The sequence below is a fragment of the Agelaius phoeniceus genome, chromosome 4 (genome assembly GCF_051311805.1).
Source record: "Agelaius phoeniceus isolate bAgePho1 chromosome 4, bAgePho1.hap1, whole genome shotgun sequence".
Taxonomy (NCBI): Eukaryota; Metazoa; Chordata; class Aves; order Passeriformes; family Icteridae; genus Agelaius; species Agelaius phoeniceus.
This window is the reverse complement of record NC_135268.1, coordinates 44,721,547-44,740,387: the sequence shown is the minus strand read 5'-3', so window position 1 is coordinate 44,740,387 and position 18,841 is coordinate 44,721,547. Positions and strand designations below refer to the sequence as shown.

Here is an 18,841-nt window from a genome sequence, read left to right as displayed (position 1 = left end):
CCCATGCTCCATGTGAAGAAACTTCATCAGGCTGCTGCAAACTACCCTCAGGTCATACTGAAAACCCAAGAACAAGTTCCATCCTCTTCCTCCCAAAAGTGCTTACATCCTAACCTCACCAAGTCACTGCACTGCAATTGTCAAGCACAATATGACAACAGAAGAATCCAACCTGACCTGTGCTCTAGATTACTTCAAAATTCTACACTTCAACAATTGCTGTATCTCAAGGGTGGTCTATAGTAATAAAGGCAGTCGAGATCTATGCTATGAACAAAGAGAGCAAAGAATGAAATTCATGATAAGGCTTCTTAGAAGTGCAATCTACATCAAAACTGGAACTCAGGGTTGTTTACATAACACTCATACATATTCATGTTCCTAGAGGGACCCTGAAATTCCATCTGGCAGTTACCCCTTCCCTTATTTATTGACACACTCTCAACTGCTTATTGTGCCTACTGCTCATGTGACCTTGGAAAGAAGCCACACGTCATTTTAATCAAATTAAACCACTACAAGAAAAGACAGTCATATTGGTGCTGCAAAACTAAATATGGCTCCTCCTGGCATTTAACAACAACAGAAGATAACCTTTTAGGCTTGTGATATACACAGTCATTGCCCCATGTACTGTTGCTGAGTTTTATGAACCTGAAATAATCACTAACAAGCTTCAATGCATTCTGCTGTTTCAAAACCCGCAGTATTATCTATACATACTTGCATTCTCCACTACAGACTATGACCTGGTTTTCACATGCCCTACTTTTTTGGTATACTCAGCTCTAGCTAACCACTGGTCATCTTTCTGCTAACATACTAACTTCCTACAAGACACAAGGACAGCAAAGCAGAAGGAGAAAAGCAGGCAAAAACCTCTGAGTCTTCAGTGCTGTGCTATTAGTCTGTACAAACTGTACATAGAGAAAACACACAAAAGGTCTATTCAGCACTTCTTATTTAATGTAGTGCTGCTCAACTAGAACACAGGGCTTGAAATCTATTTTTCATGTTGTATTTCACAGACACTTTCAGGCAGGTTTTGCTTTCACATCCACTCAAAATAAATGAAACCAAAAGCTGATTCTTGTAATTGCAAAATTCTCTTAACACATGCACTGACATTTATTTTTCCAAAATTACACAAATTTCAGTAGCATTTAATGAACATTTGGAAGACTGAGCATTATCTCCCCTTATCTTCTTCTATAGGATTTTTGATCCTGGAGTATGTGTTATGTAGAAATTTCACATTATTTATATAATTATATGCACAAAGGCACCCTTTACATAAGAGTTTTTGGCATCAAGGTATTGAAATCCTAGTTTAAAGCCAACACAAGCAACCTACAAACAGAAGCCTATATTGTACAGTTAGCCTATATTATGTTCATAAATGCATTTATCGTCCCAGAAGAACTTTGAAGCTGGATTTACTTTGGCAAGGATAAGAAATGATAAGGCAAATGGTTTAAGCTGCTGTGTGAAAAGACAGGACAGTAAGGAAAGCTGACTGGTAGCACTCAACTCCAAGAAAATAAAAGCAGAAACGGTGGTATTCAAGTGAGAGAGGAAATTCTTGAAGAACTTCTGCAAAACTAGCTTATGTAGCTGCTTGCTCCCCTCTAAATAAAATGAAAGAAAATTGTAAGTAGTACAGTGGAAAAAAATACTTATATAAGATGCTCTTGGGTATCTCAGGATGTCACATAGCTCAGCTCAAACAAGAAAACAACTTCCACCCCTCACCCCCAAAATGACACATGCATGTCCTGGAATAAAGCCCACCTTCCATAAACTTGCTTTTTTTATTTGCTTCACCTGACACTGAAAATAAAATCAGGTCAGACGCAGCTGAGAATTTTGTAATTTTTTTTTTGTTTGTTGTGTTCTCTGTGTGTGTGCGTGAATTAAACACACACACATACACACTTGTCTCCAGTGTCTCAAAATGTTGTACCTTTTACGTTTCTCTCAAAAGAAGAGGCACAACAGTTTGTTTGTTCCACTTGCAAGTAAGATGTATTTAGCACAACTGTGATAATAGATATGTACAGGTAAGTATTCAAATATTTCCCACAGACAGAAAGCCACACCATGACAGTCTGTATTCATTCTACTTCCCTTCCTGCTTCCCCCCTTGCACCCAATCAAGATACAGAAAAGACAGTGCTCCCAGCAGATAACCATTAAAATGATTAGATAAATATTTAATAGCACAGACTTCCTGATACTATTTTTGGATTTGTGCAAGGAAAGAGCAAATCCCAATTTGCATTTCACAAACAGAATAACTATCTTCCAAACAAGCAGCTCAGCACACATGCAGAGGCTTAGAATATGAAACTACTTTGCTTGAAAATCAGACTTCTGTCTGAAATTCAAAAACTTTCATGCCCAGTACAATTCTTACTTGCTAAAAATAAGATGCTGTTAAAGTAAACAAGATACTCAGTGCATGCTCTAATCATCATATTAAAAATACACAAACCTGTATGAAATATAACAGTGCTTTTCTTGTAGCCAGAAGGCAGACGAATGTTTCGGAGCAATCCCTTTGCTGTCAGCCTTATGCGCATGTTGGATAAGGAAAATTTCGGGGACCATAACATGTCTTCAGTGCAGTTGGAAGATAAACAAGCAAGAAATAGCCTCCATGTACCGTCACATACTATGTTTTTAAATCACTACTGGCAGAAGTGAGCAATTCTTGCTAAAGAAAACAGGCTTGAAGAAATAATCGGGTCTCCATTCCTTTGCTGTTACTCCTTATGCACAGACAAGCAAAAAATCAGTAAAAGCAGATATCCACAATGTAAATGCTGCTGGCAGCTTCTCCTCACCAGATGTTCTGGAAACAAAGCTTGTCCTCAGAATAAAACCGACTTAGTGATTTCGAAAACCAGCAGCCTCTGAATTGCATCACAGTACCAATGCTCAATCTGCTGTGGGACTCCGTGAGCTGGGAACTGGAAAAGGAGAAATGGGAGGAGGAGGATGAGGAGGGAGGAGGAGGAAGTGGGTGGTCTCACCAGCTGAATATATCATCCGGCAATGTCACAGTCCATGTAATTTTTCTTTGGAAACTGTAAGGAACATTATTTGAATATTCCTGGAGGCATAGTTCAGCTTTGCTCTCCAAAAATCTTCACAGGGTGCACTTTTTAAAACTGTTTCTTTCAATCAAATATTATGTCCACATTTAAAGTACTAACAAATTCAAAGACACATGTATTCTCTAAGAACAATTCACTATTTGAGAGCTGCTTAAGGGAAATTCTGCTTAGCTTGGCAGCTCAACACTGCAGATGCTTCCATTTATCATCAGAGGAGAAGGACTCAGGCACTAATTCACATTAAAGCAGTTCTCTGCCAGCTCGGTTTTGAAGGCACCCAAACACTGAGGCTTAAATAAGCAGTGTTGGAGGAATTCTTACAAAATAGATGTACTTCCCATATTTGATTAGCCCTCATATAAAAAGTTTCCTCTTACTATTTAACAAGTTCAAAAGTTTTGCATATACTTTGTTGAAGTCCACTGCCATTAGCAAAAATTAAATTAAAAATAAATTTATAAAATAAAGGAGTAACTGTTTTACATATTAGAAAATGTCACATTTTTTACCTGTGACCATGAGTAGACACACATGCACTGGCCACGCTCCTGTGCAAAAAGAAACCTTTCACTATTTTTCCTGAGGTCAGCAGCTGCCTTACCAGGCAGCCTCTGCAGCAGAGACCACCCAAGTAGTCTCAGCCAGAGGTGGAGACAAGACAGTGGCAGCTCATACTTTTTTGGCGTTGTTTGAAGAGCTGGCCTCCACAGACTTTGTTACTCTTTAGAGACAAGAAAATTAGGGACTTTTCCATTGATTCTGCACTTCTACCATTTCAGCAAACCCCAGTCAATGTTCCCTAACATGTATACCTTTGAACAGTTTTTCCACTTCCAGGAACAATTAACTCAGCTTAGTCTGAAGCAGGTATAAGCCAAATCAAATATCACAGTGACAGGTCTCATTTCAGCAGTGCCTTACCTCTCCTCTCTTTACCTCCTTACCTTACAAATCTAACTTTTCTATTTTAATAGCATGTCTTACTTGCTCAAGATGCACTTTAAATTTATAGAGCTTATTTTCCACATCAGCTAGAACTAAAAATAGCATGTTGCTGCTGTATCTGGGTATCTCTGAGATCATGCAGAGCCCGGTGCAGTGACAGTGAAGCAGATGCTCACTGTATGTAGAGCAGAAGAGCTGCAGCACAGCACCCAGACAGACCCATCAAGGCAACCTCCACAGCAGACTGTGTGAGAATACACCAGCATGTTTTCAAAACAGGTACCAAAATATTTATTTCCCAGCACACTGATGAAACACCAGCTCTGAAGTACTATAATAGATCTTCGGTCCACACAAAACCATTCAAAATAAGTACAAAGACAGTAAATCAGGTTTTTTTGTTTGGTTCCCAGGGCAGCCTCTGCACACAGCAGGGCATGCATGTCATTACTGCTATAAAACCTCATCTATTCCTTCTAGTCTGAAGAGCTTTGGCACAAGCAATGTGTGTTCCTCTATCTTTCCAACAGCCTGCAGTTCCAGACTCTTTCCTCATCCAATACTATTATCAAAGACATTGCCCCTTTCTGGGCTGCATTATTATGATGCTTGAAAACCACACTGAGCAGTAAACCAGAAGGCTTGTTACAGCACAGTTCAGTAGACTTGTGTATTCACACATGCACAGTTTCATTAGCACATCTCATCAAATATTAGATCATTACTGTCAAATCCTTTCTTAATTAAGGCATTTTGAGATTTTTGCTAGGCATACAGCCAGTCTTCAGACATCATTTAGCACCCAGCCACACCAAGTTTTACCCTTTTGCCAGGGCACCCCCAGAAGAACTCCCTTTTATTTCCCTCCTATTCCCACATTCCTCCAAGGGAGAAACTGCCCTATGTAGTAAATGTTTTCTCACCTTCCTAATCTGATGCTCTCAAAAAGGTGGAAACAATCCAATCAGGCTAAAAAAAAACCCCAAACCACTGCAAACCAACACAACACATCCAAAAAACAACCCACCACTTCTCCCCATCCTTGCATCAGTGCTTAGGAGAAAGGTAAAGAACTCCTCATTGGCTGTAAAACCAGAGAAGATGGAACACCCTGCTGAAACCTCCTAGGAATATGAGGTAGAACAAAGAATCTTACAGGAAAAACATGATGTAATGAACCAGTTTGGAAACTGCAGAAGGAATGAATCACCAAACAAAATATGAGCAGACCAAAGCTCTATATGAACATCAAAATCCTTTTAGGAAAGACCAAAACTACTTTTACAGAGATACACAAATAATACTTATACTGCCTCTTCTTTCCTGCTCTTTGTTTGGGTGAAAATAGGCCATGAAGAAACAGATACATCACACTACTTGTAAAAAACCTTCTAATCTGACAAAAATGCCTTTCCAGCCTCTAGAGTTTTAATTCTATTAAACCCCAGAAACCTGAAACAAGTCTGTGTTATTCAGAAGCAGACCTGACAGCACAAATAAAGAGCAATGGATGCATGTCTCATCTAGTGCCATCTAGTACCCCGTGCTCTGAGTGCTTTGACAGCAGCCAGCAAGAGCACTGCCCATGCCAGTCTGAACAACTCCCAGGCAAGATTCAACTTGCAGAGAGGCTCCTCCAATAATCTTTCTAGAGCTCAGTGTCACACCACAGCACAGCCCCACTGTGGTGGCCATGCATGTGCCAGCATGGTTTCCTTGGCTCAGGAAAACAGCACCTTCCACTCCTGTCTGCACTCCCACGAAAGTCATCTAGGGCCTCGTGCTGCCAGACTACAAAGCCAGGGCGTAATCCATGGGATCTTAACAGAGCATGCCAGCAGCATGCACTGTCTACATTTCATGCATAATATGAGGATCACAGACAGGTCTTTCTCTTTCTTGACATTAGAGAAGGGTGACAGAAAACAGCACCAGAAAAGAGCAGAATAAAATAGAAAGCAATACACAAAGGACAAGATGGATTTTATTTGCTAGCATCTTACTGCTGGCTTCCCTCTGACTCCAAGGGCACAACTTGTGATCAACATGGACAAAGGGGCTCTATCCTGTTATGACCGTGTAATTCAGTCTGGGTTGCTAAATGCATCAGTACCTGATGACACCATCAGATTGATGGAGGGGCCACACCTATTTTAACCCCAGCAGATTTAGTATATCTGCCATTCCTGGGAAAATTAGCAATATGAAAAAAAAGAAGCAAAGCGCACTGGCATGCATAGGCTCTCAATTCAGCCTCACGAGGCCTGCGATTCTGCTGCCCCTTTCCCTCTCTCCTCATCCAACAATCTCTAAAAATGCCATTGGAACACAGTTACGTGTCTCACTGCATAAAGGTCTAAATCAGGAGCTAGATATTTAGATCCAAGAAGTCCATGTAAAGGACACTTGGCTCCATGTCACAAGACAGCAAGAGCAGTGCAGAGCAGATGGATTTTACTGGCATGCTTTACTTCAGGAAGAACTGAAGGGTAATTGCTTATGCAAAGAGAGATGCAAAAAGCAGGAACCTGCTAAGAGCCAAAGGGTCATCTGTGTCCTCATTTTTATTTCTGGAAAATGACTGCTCCCACTCCACTCTCCTGTGATCTGCTTGCTCTAGCCAGTGCTCCACTTTGAAAAGCTAATCGTCCTGTAGGCAACAGTACCTGCTGCCACAATGAATGCAAACTGCAGCTTCAAGACTAATTTTAAGCTCAAATCCTCTCCTGCAAAAAAAAGGAAATACCTTCCTTCCTCAGAGCAGGAACTAAAATCCTAAATAATTTATGTTTCTTCTTTCTGTATACAGAAGCTTTTCATCATTATAAATTCAGCAGCCTGTCAAACTGAAGGTGATGCTGCAGTGGAGTCCCAAGCAAACTGATACAGGAATCAGGCTGATCTGTGTCTCCCACATGCAACAGTGGTATTTAAATTATCTCCACTCTTCTATAATTGAGAATAGCCACAAAACACTACAAGAATAATTTCACTTTTAACTTCTGATTTAAGGGAAGTGCATTTGCAGGATATCCCTTTCAAAATGGCATTTTGGTTAGACTTCCTCAGTCAAAATCCTACAGAGCTACTACTCTACAACACTGTACAATACCACTAATGTTAGAGTAAAATGCCCTAAAATTTGAAATAAAATGCCCTTCAATGATCTGGCCAGATGTGAAAAAAACTCGCAACCACCTCTTAGCTGCCATTCAGAAATAGGGTAGGTGTATGCTTAAGTTCTTGTGAGCTCAAGCCTCAAGCAACACAAGAAAAATAAATGCTTTATCTAGACCCACAGCCTACAGATCTATTAATTATTTATTTACACAATACTGATTTATATTCCCCATGCACGTGTATTTCACCCATGGCCTCACAACAATACCCAGAGAGCCTCTAAGAAAGAGCAGTATTGTAAATAAAGTCAATTTGGCAAGTATATGCCCTAAGACATGACAGTGGTTTATCTGGACAGCACAAAGCACATTCAATATAACTCACTGTCTTTTGCCCACCTGTGTGGGCTTTGTACACCCTCCCTCACTGCAGACATGCAGAAAAAAGGCAGATGTACAAGTTGTTTAACCATCTTTGTCACAAGGCCATGAGTTTCACATTTCTGTGATAGCTCAATGATCTCTCAAGTATTATGTCCACTTAAGCCCCTAACAGGGTCCAACGAACTCCAGCTCCCAACATGGGAATTTTCTCTATCACTTGGACTGAGCTGATGCACTCTGTAGATATCCCTTTCAGCTGTCCTCTCTACTCACACAGAGGCTGGCCTATCCAATATTTAGAGAAGTGTGAGAAAACCAAAGCTCTGTGCTGCTCTCCTGTGTGGCTTGTTATTGTGAAACATCAAAATAAATACCAGGGAAGAGAACCACAGACATTCCTCCCCACAACAGAATAAATACCACAGAAATAAACCACAAACATTCCTGCTGCAGAAAGCCTGCATACTTCTGCATCACCACTTGTTTGGGGTATGGATGTGTGGAGCTGGAGAGCAAGGTTCTCACAGAAGTTTGGAACTAAACTAAATAATAACAAAGAACTCTGAAATATCTAACCTGTAATCCACAAAACAGGTCCTTACTTAAAAGATTAACAGAAGAAACAGACCTGGTAGTGTGAAAACCATTTTGGTTGGGCTACAAAAGGCCTTAATGAATGATCACCTGTCAGGAGAGCAAAACTGATAAAACCCCTACCAAGTCCTCATTGCTGGAATTTTAAATATAATCCCAACATTTTCAGTCCATCAATCTCACAAACTGCCCACACAATACTACTACCACTTAAATTAGATGGCTCATACATTATTGAAGGCGCAGGGAACAGTGCTGTTAGCACCCAACAACAGACAACCTTCCCAAATGGCTAACTTTCAGAAGATCAAGTTTGAGAAGAACACAAGGAACATGAATGCAAATACACTGATAGACTCAGCTGAAGGGACCAAATCTGGTATATGTTAATATAGTGTTGTCATGTACCTCTGGCTTTTTTGCATCCTATTGCCTATTGTAACAAACACACTATATCAGGAAAACACCATTTGTTTAAATATAAACAATCAAACCAAAAAACCCCACCCAAAACAGATTACTTCAGCATTCTCCGATTATCAAAACCAGCCATTCCACTTTGAAGATTTCTGGAGCATTCTGGTTCTCACCCAAGAAATTAAATCCTTAGATCCAGTTGTTGTACTATATTTAGTAACAGTGAAAAAATCTGGCCAAGAAGGCAACAGCTATTGTGTTTCAAAGATTATTTCAGGTTTATAGACATTCCTTTAACTCTTCAAAATAAATATCATTATATGTCCCCAATGAATACAATCATTAAAAAACTCCAATTCATACATTTAGATTATATGTATTTATTTATATAGAAATGGCAAAACAAATGCCACCTTTCATAGGTAGTTCACATGCACTAGCTACTCTACTTAGCTTTGCTGTCTGTTTATAAGAGCATTAGCCTGAAGGTATTCTAAGGTTAGATCATGAGACAATTGAGTCATTCAGATAGTCCTCATAGTTCACATGAATGAAAAAAGCATCTAAAAAAGACTATAGCCAGCTTTCTATTGCAGCTAGGAAGGCAACAAAATTGTGCAGCCACAGTAAAATATCTGCAAAAAGAGGTTTAAGCCTGATGTCTGTTGCTTTTCAAGGGATAAAGGGAAAATATTAATTTGCATTGTTCAACTCCCAGAATTTCCAGTGTGTAAAACATTAACTGTTTTAAATGAATACAGAATACAATCTTGTACTAATCTGGTCACCCCAAAACATACAAAGCTGTTTCAAGTTTTTCTTCAGGATTTCCTGGCTTTTCTTGTGGAAATAGGGACAGAGACAGAAAAACTGATGAACCCAACTTATTTACAAATGCTGAAGCTCTTAACACCAGAGACTGAGAATCCAGAGTATTCAGTGCTTCTGTATTAAAATTCCCAGTTAGAGCTAGTCAGAAGTCCCATTTCTGTAATGTAGAAGACTTGCACCTCTTGGCTGTCAGGGCATGTTATGTTCACATACATATCAAGGCCTTTTCAAGTCTCCAAGCAACACCACTGCCTGCACAGATTCTTCTACACTTGCAAAAACTCTTACAAGCAAATACACACCACTCTCCAATCAATAACAAACCCCTAAAGATCTTCTAGTCAGATACAAAAGGAGAAACAGAGCCCTAATGAGTTACTTGAGCAGATATCCCTCATCAGTTAGGGTAATTTCCCATACATTGCTGAATACCAGTCAACTGAAGACCTAATTACCTGGCACTCAAAACCATGTGCATCACACCTCAGAACAGTCTTCCCAATTTTTAAGAAAAATACACATTTTGACACAGTATAACATATAATTTTAAAATATTAAGTCTTGTCTGTTGTTGACAAAGCACAATCAGAGTTGATTGATAAACATCAATCCTTGTTTTTCAGACCTGGAAAGTGCAAGTATTTTGAGAGTAACCTTTTCTATCAAAGAATCTACAACATAAGAACTGCTTCCTCTCAAGTTTCAACAGGGATGACTAAGAGCATGAAAGAAAGGGGTGTAAACTGAACCTTAAAGCATGCCTCCAACTTTTGTCTGAACCAGAGTATTTTGTTAGTATTTTGTCAGTATAAGGGTTTGAGTGAAGAGTCAGGCCCCACCTTTAACAACCTCTTCCAAGGGACAACTTCTTAGACTGTTACATTTATACATTATTCTTCCATTTGAGCTTGATCCACACTATTACTCACTGCTACAATAAGCCCCCTGACTTAATTTATTCCCTCTCTCAGTGTTATATTTTCTCACAAACAGCCGAACTAAAACAAACATCCTTTCTTTAAGATAGTAAGAAAACAGAACACCATGGTGGAGCATGTACCATTTTTTGATAAAAGCTTCTTTGATTTTCATGGCTTCTACAGCCTTTAGTAACCAATTCTATGCTGCATACTCCATCACAGTGCTAAAAGATACAACATAAATCACACTGTTTATATTGAATAACACTTTACAGGTGTATCCATCAGTTGTCCTTGCTGTTATCCTGACAATGGTCTTATCCTGCACAGGTAAGTCTAACTTGTCATCCATAATACACCACAGATCCCTTTCAGGGTCATGGAAAAACAGCATAAGCCAAATATTCACATGCTTTATTCCCAAAGTGATTGCTTTACCTTTGGAACTGCCAAACAGGATATTTGTTTTTGCTTGACTTACATGGGTTCAGAGATTACTGTGCTGTAACTTAATGTTTGGCCAGTAACAGAGACCTGAGATGTGAATACCCACTGCCTCCACACACACTGCACTGTAATATACTACAGAGGGATTAGACACAGCCAGCTTTTTCTACAGGGAAGCTGAAGTAAAAAGGAAACAGCACTTACTTTATGCATTTTTAGAGGCAGTTTTGCATATAGTTCAAAATTCCATCTCATAAGAGACAACATTTTTATTCATATTTACCTTAAGACATTACAGCAAGTACACATAAACATCATTACTTGAAGTTAGAAAGTTAAGAAGTATAATAAAACATTCCCAAGAACTTAATTCTGCCTTAGCTTTAAAGCCAGTGCTGAAGAAATACACCATAGAACTTGTAGAATTTATCTAATGCACTGAACATCACCCATGAAAAATACAGAATTCAGAAAAAGAAGCCTTGTGAATGTTTTAACACAAACAAGAAACAAACTGCTGCAAACAGGCAAGTCTGTCCAGTTTTACAGGCACACTAACAGTATGTTGTGGCTTGCTTCATCAAGCAGACTCTGGATGTGCATCATTGCTGTAAATGAATGGAAAATGGAGAAACAGCACCAACATTAAGGGAACAGAAGTATATCTAGAAAAACCTGCTATTTTTTCATCCTTGAAGAAATGTGAAAGGCAGCATGAACAACTGAGCTAGACACTTACTTATACCTTAATATCAGAATTCTGATATTAAGAGTTAATATTTTAACTCTTGGTTAAGAGTTAATAAATTACCAGAGTTCTGCTGTAACAAATTAGTCCTGGGCACATGGGCGGGAAATAGAAGTGACATTGGAACTTCTGACTGGATAAGGCTAAAAACTGTAGACTTAACTACAGCACTGAAATAAAAGAACAAAAGCTTCATACTAGCTGTAGTCATTAGAACAAAGCTTCACTGTAATATCAAAGCCAAAAGAGAGAAAAAAAAGAAGATACTGGGCCTCATTCTACATGGTACTGGCTGGCATTATTTCAGTTCATTTCAAAAAAGATCATTTGTCTTTTCTTAAAATGTAAGACATTGTACTGCAGAATATCCAAGCAGTCACACAGTATTTTTATTCTGTAAGAACTATCTGCAACTGTAAGGATGGAAAAAAGCTTCTTAAAAGTGCAAAATACTCCACCAGACAGCTCTGCATTCATAAATGGGATATTATACTAATTCTCTGTACAAATTAGAAATGTATTAAGCTGAATGTCTAACATCTCCAGTTTTGGAAACTGATTCAGTACAGTAAGCAATTCAGGTTTGTTAAAACAAACTGAAATACAGCCATTTTATAGGCATAAGTATGAGTAAAGAGAATTTATTAAAATATTGCTAAATATTACTGTCAATTTGGAGTTTGGCTGTGTTTTTCAAATCCAACACTTCAAAGTTATGTAGCTACACTTTTCTTTAGGTCAGAAAAGATGAATCATAAGCAAAAGTCTACTAAACCAGTAAAAAGGGGAGAGAACACTTTCTGAAAAGCAGAAAGAAAGGGCACATTGAATTTTGAGGGAAATAAAGTTATATTTTGAGACTACTGTAAGCAAGGGTAAGAGAAATTTACTTTTCTAGTTTCTAGTCCAGACACGGATTTTATTGCTTATTAGGAGTTTCCTCAATTGAGCTGATCAATGTTGCTAGCTTAATCATGCCCTACATGCTTATACAACCAACTAGGTCTGAGTGTTTGAGCTCTTGAAACTCAGTGTCAGGCTTTACCTAAACTAACATTAGTTCAGTCAAATATCATTAAAGCAACAAACAGAGCAAACTTTGGGCAAAGTCTGACAGAAGCCCTGACTCTTAACAGAAGATATTGAAGTACTCAGCCACAATTAATATGAATATATTTGACACCCAAGAGAGGAAAAGACAAAAGTATTAAATGCATGTTATGACTACAGGAAATGTAAAAAATACTGCCACAGTTCCAGAGTTACAGGTCAGAACTGATTTGCCCAGTAATTTCAGACTCAAACTTACAACATCTGCTTGGCTACAGCCCCTCTTTCAGAAAGACATCTGCTATTCACTCAGGGGACACAGGGCTTTCCGGTGATCTTCAGTCTCTTTCAAAAAGGGCTTTTCAATGAGTAATTAATTACAAGTAGCTTTTAATTCAACAAACACACACTGATTCTCGGGAAGCTAATTTAGACTGCCAACTCTCTTGAAAAGACCTGGAAACTGCTGCAAGTAGAAGCATCATCTGAAGACTTTTCAGTCTCTTGGCAGACAGAAATTGGCACCAGGTGTCCTGACTGGCGCAAACACCAAAAACAAACCCAATATGAAGTCCTTAAAACTCTGCCAGATTTTGAAACGCCATCTGCCACTTAATCAGCTGCGATTTCTCCCTCTGCCACATGAGCAGACACTCACATCAACATGCTCTGATAACTTCAACTTCTTACACAAACATAGCCTACAGTGATACACAAAGGCAGCTCACACCAACAGGTGATCTACAATGAACGCACCAGAAAAGGAAGGTTATGTGGGATTCTTCTATTTGTTTGGTTTTGGGGTTTTTTTAATGCTGCAACACACAAGTTCATTCATTACTTACTTTGGCTAAAAAGTAAAAAATACATCCAAATTTAATTTCCTTTTTCTTTTTTTTTTTGCATACTGTTTAAACCTCCTTAGATTTCACTGGAAACAGAAGAAACAGAACAGACTGTATAGCCTAAGCTGGGTAGCCAGAAGACAGGAAGGAGACAAAACCCAGGAAAATAGGCTTTTTTCCCATATTCCTTGAAATTAGAGTCGGTGATAGTTTACAGAATTATCCATTATGCATCTGTTCTTTCCAGAAAAAAAACAACACACTAATATAATGTATAAACCTAATTTGAGTTGCACCACAGAAAATATAAAATGCACTCAGAAAACTCACCAGGACCCAAACAAGATAGGCTTTGGTGTACATTTCTTCCAGGAGTACCTTCAGAAAGGAAACAAACAAAACCAAAAAATTACACTTCAAGCCAGTAAGGGGCAGTAGGGCTGCCTTTTTTTAAGATTCAAGATTCTTTCCACATAAGCTCCTCCAACTTTGCAATTTCAGCTTCTTTCTTCTGATGGCATGATCTACAGCAAGATTTAGCATTATAAGAAACTGGGAAATGTAGGATGCATTCCCAATTACAATTATCCCATTACAATTACTATATTTCATTTAAGTCAGGTAGCACTGTTTCACTTTACTCATTCAAAGAGGACCACAGAAAATGAAAAACTATCATCTATACTAGTATTATAGCATTTTTTTCCCTTCTGTATGCTACAGTTATGTTATTTGCATAGAACAGCAATAAATTACCAACATTCTTAAATGTGCTAACAATCAAGTTAGATATAAATGACAGCACCGATAAAGTTACCCCACCCTTACTGTATTACTTAAAAGTTACATGAAAATTGACCTACAAACTTTATTATTTTGAAGGATATTGAATGAAAGCAATCTTTTGGACTGCTAGGTGTAAGTGCAAAAGTCATGTGCAGAAGTTCATAAAAGCTCTTTTGACAACACCTTTCTGCAGGCTTTAGGAATAGTGTGGATCCTATGGCACAGGTTTCCTCAGGAAACAAGCTGCCTGGTATCACCACTGTACTTGTTTCCCCCCACCTCAGCCTTTCAAATAGAGCATTGCTCCCATACTGAAAATTTGGTCTTACAAACCTTGTCCTAAAGTTTTTATCTGTTCTTTTGATTCACTCTAGCAGAAATAACTAATTTTAATTCAAAGTTAAAGGTAAAAAAAATCATCTGATACAGAAACATAAAGTGGAGTAAATATCCTCAGCAGCCAGGGCTGATCAGCATGCTGTCGCAAGAATCTTGCTTAAATTAAACACAAACTTGGCAAAATCCAGTCTACACTGTGTCTTGCAAGCATGCAACCTTATAAGCAGGTGACAGAACATCATTTAACACACAGATTAATTATGCTGTATTTTTAGTCCTTATGGGATGCAAGTTTCAAGCAGACAGTAGTAGACAATGAATATCCCTAAAGCAAATAGGTAAGGAACAGAACCTTGCAGAGCCAGTGTCCAGTCTGGTGAACTGCAAAGAAAATGAGTCAACTATCCCAATTATTCTGAAATCATAAAACATAGCTGCTCCTCCTCAAGCCAGAGAGATCCAAGAAAAAGTGAAAAATTGACTACCCAACAGCTGATTACCTCTAGTCTCACCAACTTTCCTTGCTAAGTGTAGAGGCCCAGATGATTTTGGTGTGCACTGGTTCAGTGAAGCAGACCTAGTCTTGGCTCCTAAAAAGAAAAGCTTAGATTAACTTTAAAGTAGAACTATTTAAAATTTTAAAGTAATTAAAGACATATCTTACATTTTCACATTTAAGTACAAGATGAACAAATCTATTCAAACTCAAAAAGAGAAACCTAGACTGTTTAGGCTGTATTTAAACTTAGCTCTGCTCTGCCAGAACTCACCTTGGAGGAAATAAAAAGATAATTTAAAAAGCCTTCTAAGCAGGAGAAAACATTAGTAAGGATTTCCCTTTAGCACTAAGATCAAGTTACTGAAGTCTCAAAACAGCAGCAAATACAATGCAGCTAAGGAAACACTGGCTGAAAGAGACCTCCAGAGGGCAGATAGCAACACTCCCATTCAGAGCAGGGTCACCATTAAGATGAGATCAGCTGACCATGCTTTTGTCTAGATGGGCCTTGCAAACCTCCAGGAAGGCTGGTTCTACAGCACCACTGGGCAAGGATGCATCTCCCACTCTACAATTTGCAAGCACTTCTGATTGCTGCGTGATCTGGTGCTACTGAGAAGAGTTTGGCAGCATGACCTTTATAGCTGTCCTTTTCAAGTTACTAACTGCACAGGCTCAACTCCCTCAACCTCTTCTCACTGGACAGAGACCCCACCCATCTTCTTAAGCATCCACTGGGTCTGGAAAGAACCCAAAACACAACACCAGAGTCCAGGTAATGCTGATCTGAAGGGGAATATCAGCTTCCTTTGGCCACACTGCTCCTGCAGGTGCTCAAGACACACTGCAGGTCACTGAAGATGATGAGCTATGCATAGCTGGGCCGCATGTGCTAGACCCCAACAGAAAGCATCAGACTGTCAGAAAGCCATATGATTCGTGTTTGTTTCAAAGTGACTTATAATTTGTGGCCAATTCTGTTTCTTTTCACTGTTTACTCTTTTAAAGCATGTTATTACAGCAAGATATTTGGCAGGCATCTCTTATTTATTCTCCATTATGTCAGATACCAGCTTAAAATTTAAGTCTAATGCAGAAGTACAGCATTTAATTAGGTTTTATCCAATTACAATAACGAGTTCACCACAAAGATGGTCAGAAACAAGCTGATTACAGCTAGGACTTAGGAAAGAGACACAGCAAGCTTGTTTATCTGTTCCCATTATGTCTTTAATTTTGGTCAGAGAATGACTTGTCAACTGCTGCTTGTGGCCTGAATGGAAGTTGCACTGTTGGCCAATCAAGAGTTCCTAGCTCGAACCAAAATAGGAACCTGAACAATGCTTAATACAAAGTCAGGAAGTACATGTAATGTTTCTTTTAGCACAAGGTGATAAAACACAATTAATTGTCTCGTCTCCATTAAATCTTCTAATTCAGCCCAAGAAGAATATCAAGAAAAAGCAACATGAACATCTAAGTTTCTGTAACTCTTCCCTTCGAAAGATGGGACAGTGTCACTGATCTACAGAAGAAGATACATTTTAACAATACCTTATTCAAAAATATATCCCCATCCCCCAAGACCCTGACGGTCCTGAAACGGGTGAAGATAATACAAAGTCTGCATAAAGACAAGAACAACCAAACACTCAGGATAAATTCAGGTGTGTCTGTTCTGCAGATTACCAGCAGTGGTAGAGTAAACTCTTTAAAACAACACAAACCCCATGCAATGACACCTGCCATGTAGCAAGATGCATTTAGTCCCTTTACCATGCAAACCTGAGCTGTACCATGGCGTAGACCTCTTCATTTCCCTGAAATACCTCCATCCATTAATTATGGCAATACAAAGAATATTTCAGCCTTCCTATGAAGTGTTACAACACTTGAAGCCCCACTGATGTGATTTTACCTCCTCTGTCTACAAACAGACTCTCATACCTTTTGGAGTTGACCTCAACGAGTGCAGTCTAGGTCTTGGTAGTGCTTTCAAAGGGGCAGACCCCAAAGTGCCATTCTGGCAGGCTGGTTTCGAAGGCCATTCTCCATTCCTGATGACTGTGGCACTTGCAGCTGCAAAACAGAATCACAAAGGATTTGCTTTAGGCATATATAGTTTAGAGAAAATTAAATCATAAAACAAGTCAGTTTTACCAGAGACTAAACAACCTTGAAAGAGGTTTGAGTTTATGGTCACAAGAGAAACTTCTCCTTGAAAAACAAAAAATGAAATTTTGGGCAACACTGTTTCTGTTCTCTAGGAAAAAAAACGAAAATATTTCTAAAGTACAGATTGAGTAGACTTTGCTTTGGACACAAAAAAATTATGTATACTAACACGTTAAAGAGTAAGAATTCACATGGCATTTGCCAGAGACAAAAAAATTTAAGTCATTGAGGAATTGTTTGTCACAGCTTTTCTCTCTAGTCACTGAAAAACAAAAGGGTGGGGGAGGGGGAAGCTTTTATCATCTATTACCAGGTTTGCCTCAGATAAATGTTTTAATGAGACTGGGTTTTTTTAAAGGCCATGTGAACTACATGTCTGATATTGTTCATCAAAAGATGGAGCATGCAGTCTTGAGATCATTTTATTGTCTTTAAACAGACTAGTATAAACCATGTAAGTTAACTACTTCAAAAAGATGCAATTGGCCACTAAGTATTTTCTACCACAGAAAGAGGATTTCCCTTTAACAAACACATGCAACTGAAGCCATTGACTTTTTTTTAAAAAAAGGAAGTTGGAGCCTCTCTAAAAACACAAATGCTAAGTATTTGCCAAAAAAAATCTATGCATGAGGAGCAATTTGCATAACACATCAGCAACACAGTTATTGTGTGGGAACCTGACCCTGATCAACATTATATAATTAAAACAAATTTGTTTTAGTAAAGCACAAGGCGTGAAGCAGTCCTTAACTGTGTTTGTGAATCACTAAATTAAGGATGTTTGTTCAGAGTTCACTGCAAGGAGTTAAGAATTGCCTGCAAACTAGTGTGCTACTTCCTCTTCTAAATCAGCAGCATACCATGGTTGTAAGGCTTTGCGTGTGTGAGCAGCCTTCTGGTGCAGGACTAGTTAGGGAACTGTTCTGTCCTATTAAAACTCCAGCGTCAGCTAACCAGGCTGTGTGCAAGAATTAAAAAAAACAAAATGACCCCATGAAAACCTCCCAGGTTTACAGAGTTTGATCACTTTTGGATTCAAATTCAGAGCAGCTATTGCAATCCTGAATAAAGATGGACAGGTATGAAATGATCTTAGCCCAGTAAAGATCTGAAAACTCAACTCATTAGAATAATTTTAATGAAGTATTGGCTGTACAAAAATGGCAGATGCAGGTCAACTGCTAGGATCAGCTTTTTAACTTTTGAAACACTATTTACTAAATATACAATTATTCTAATGCAATTAAAATCTGGAATCTTTTTTCTTAACCTCAGAGTTAAACATTTTGGTATGTTCAAAAGAATAGCATTTTCAGCTCAGCACTAAAACTGAAATTAATGTTAAAAAAAGTCTGGTTTTCAATGCTCAAACTGACTGCATACAAAAGATGTTTTTATTAACAACAGCATTTCAAACCTTGTGATTTTTGAGCTTCTCAAATAAGAAGTCATTTTAGAGACAAGAATCATAAAGTTCAAGTGCTCATTAGACAAAAAAAAAAAAAAAACAACAAGGCTAATGCTGCCACATGGAATTACCAATCCAAGGACATCCCGTAACAAAGGGCTGAGCTGATAAAGCAGCAGCTTGCCATTTTTTTTCTCTGCTAACAGAAGACA

The 18,841-nt window shown here is 38.5% G+C and overlaps 1 protein-coding gene across 4 annotated transcripts in view; it reads right to left on the bottom strand.

Annotated features, from left to right (window-relative positions):
* Positions 1–18,841, bottom strand: part of MTUS1 (microtubule associated scaffold protein 1) — a 121,445-nt gene that overhangs the window by 50,991 nt on the left and 51,613 nt on the right. For 3 of the 4 annotated variants that reach the window (XM_077177483.1, XM_054633064.2, XM_077177484.1), the window contains 3 exons: positions 16,991–17,122; positions 15,045–15,134; positions 13,750–13,797 (listed from right to left, as the gene is read on the bottom strand). In XM_077177483.1, the coding sequence (XP_077033598.1) occupies positions 13,750–13,797; positions 15,045–15,134; positions 16,991–17,122 (270 nt within the window). Of the gene's footprint in view, positions 1–2,494; positions 2,961–13,749; positions 13,798–15,044; positions 15,135–16,990; positions 17,123–18,841 lie in introns of those variants that run through there. The other variant, XM_054633065.2, reaches the window with a different exon arrangement.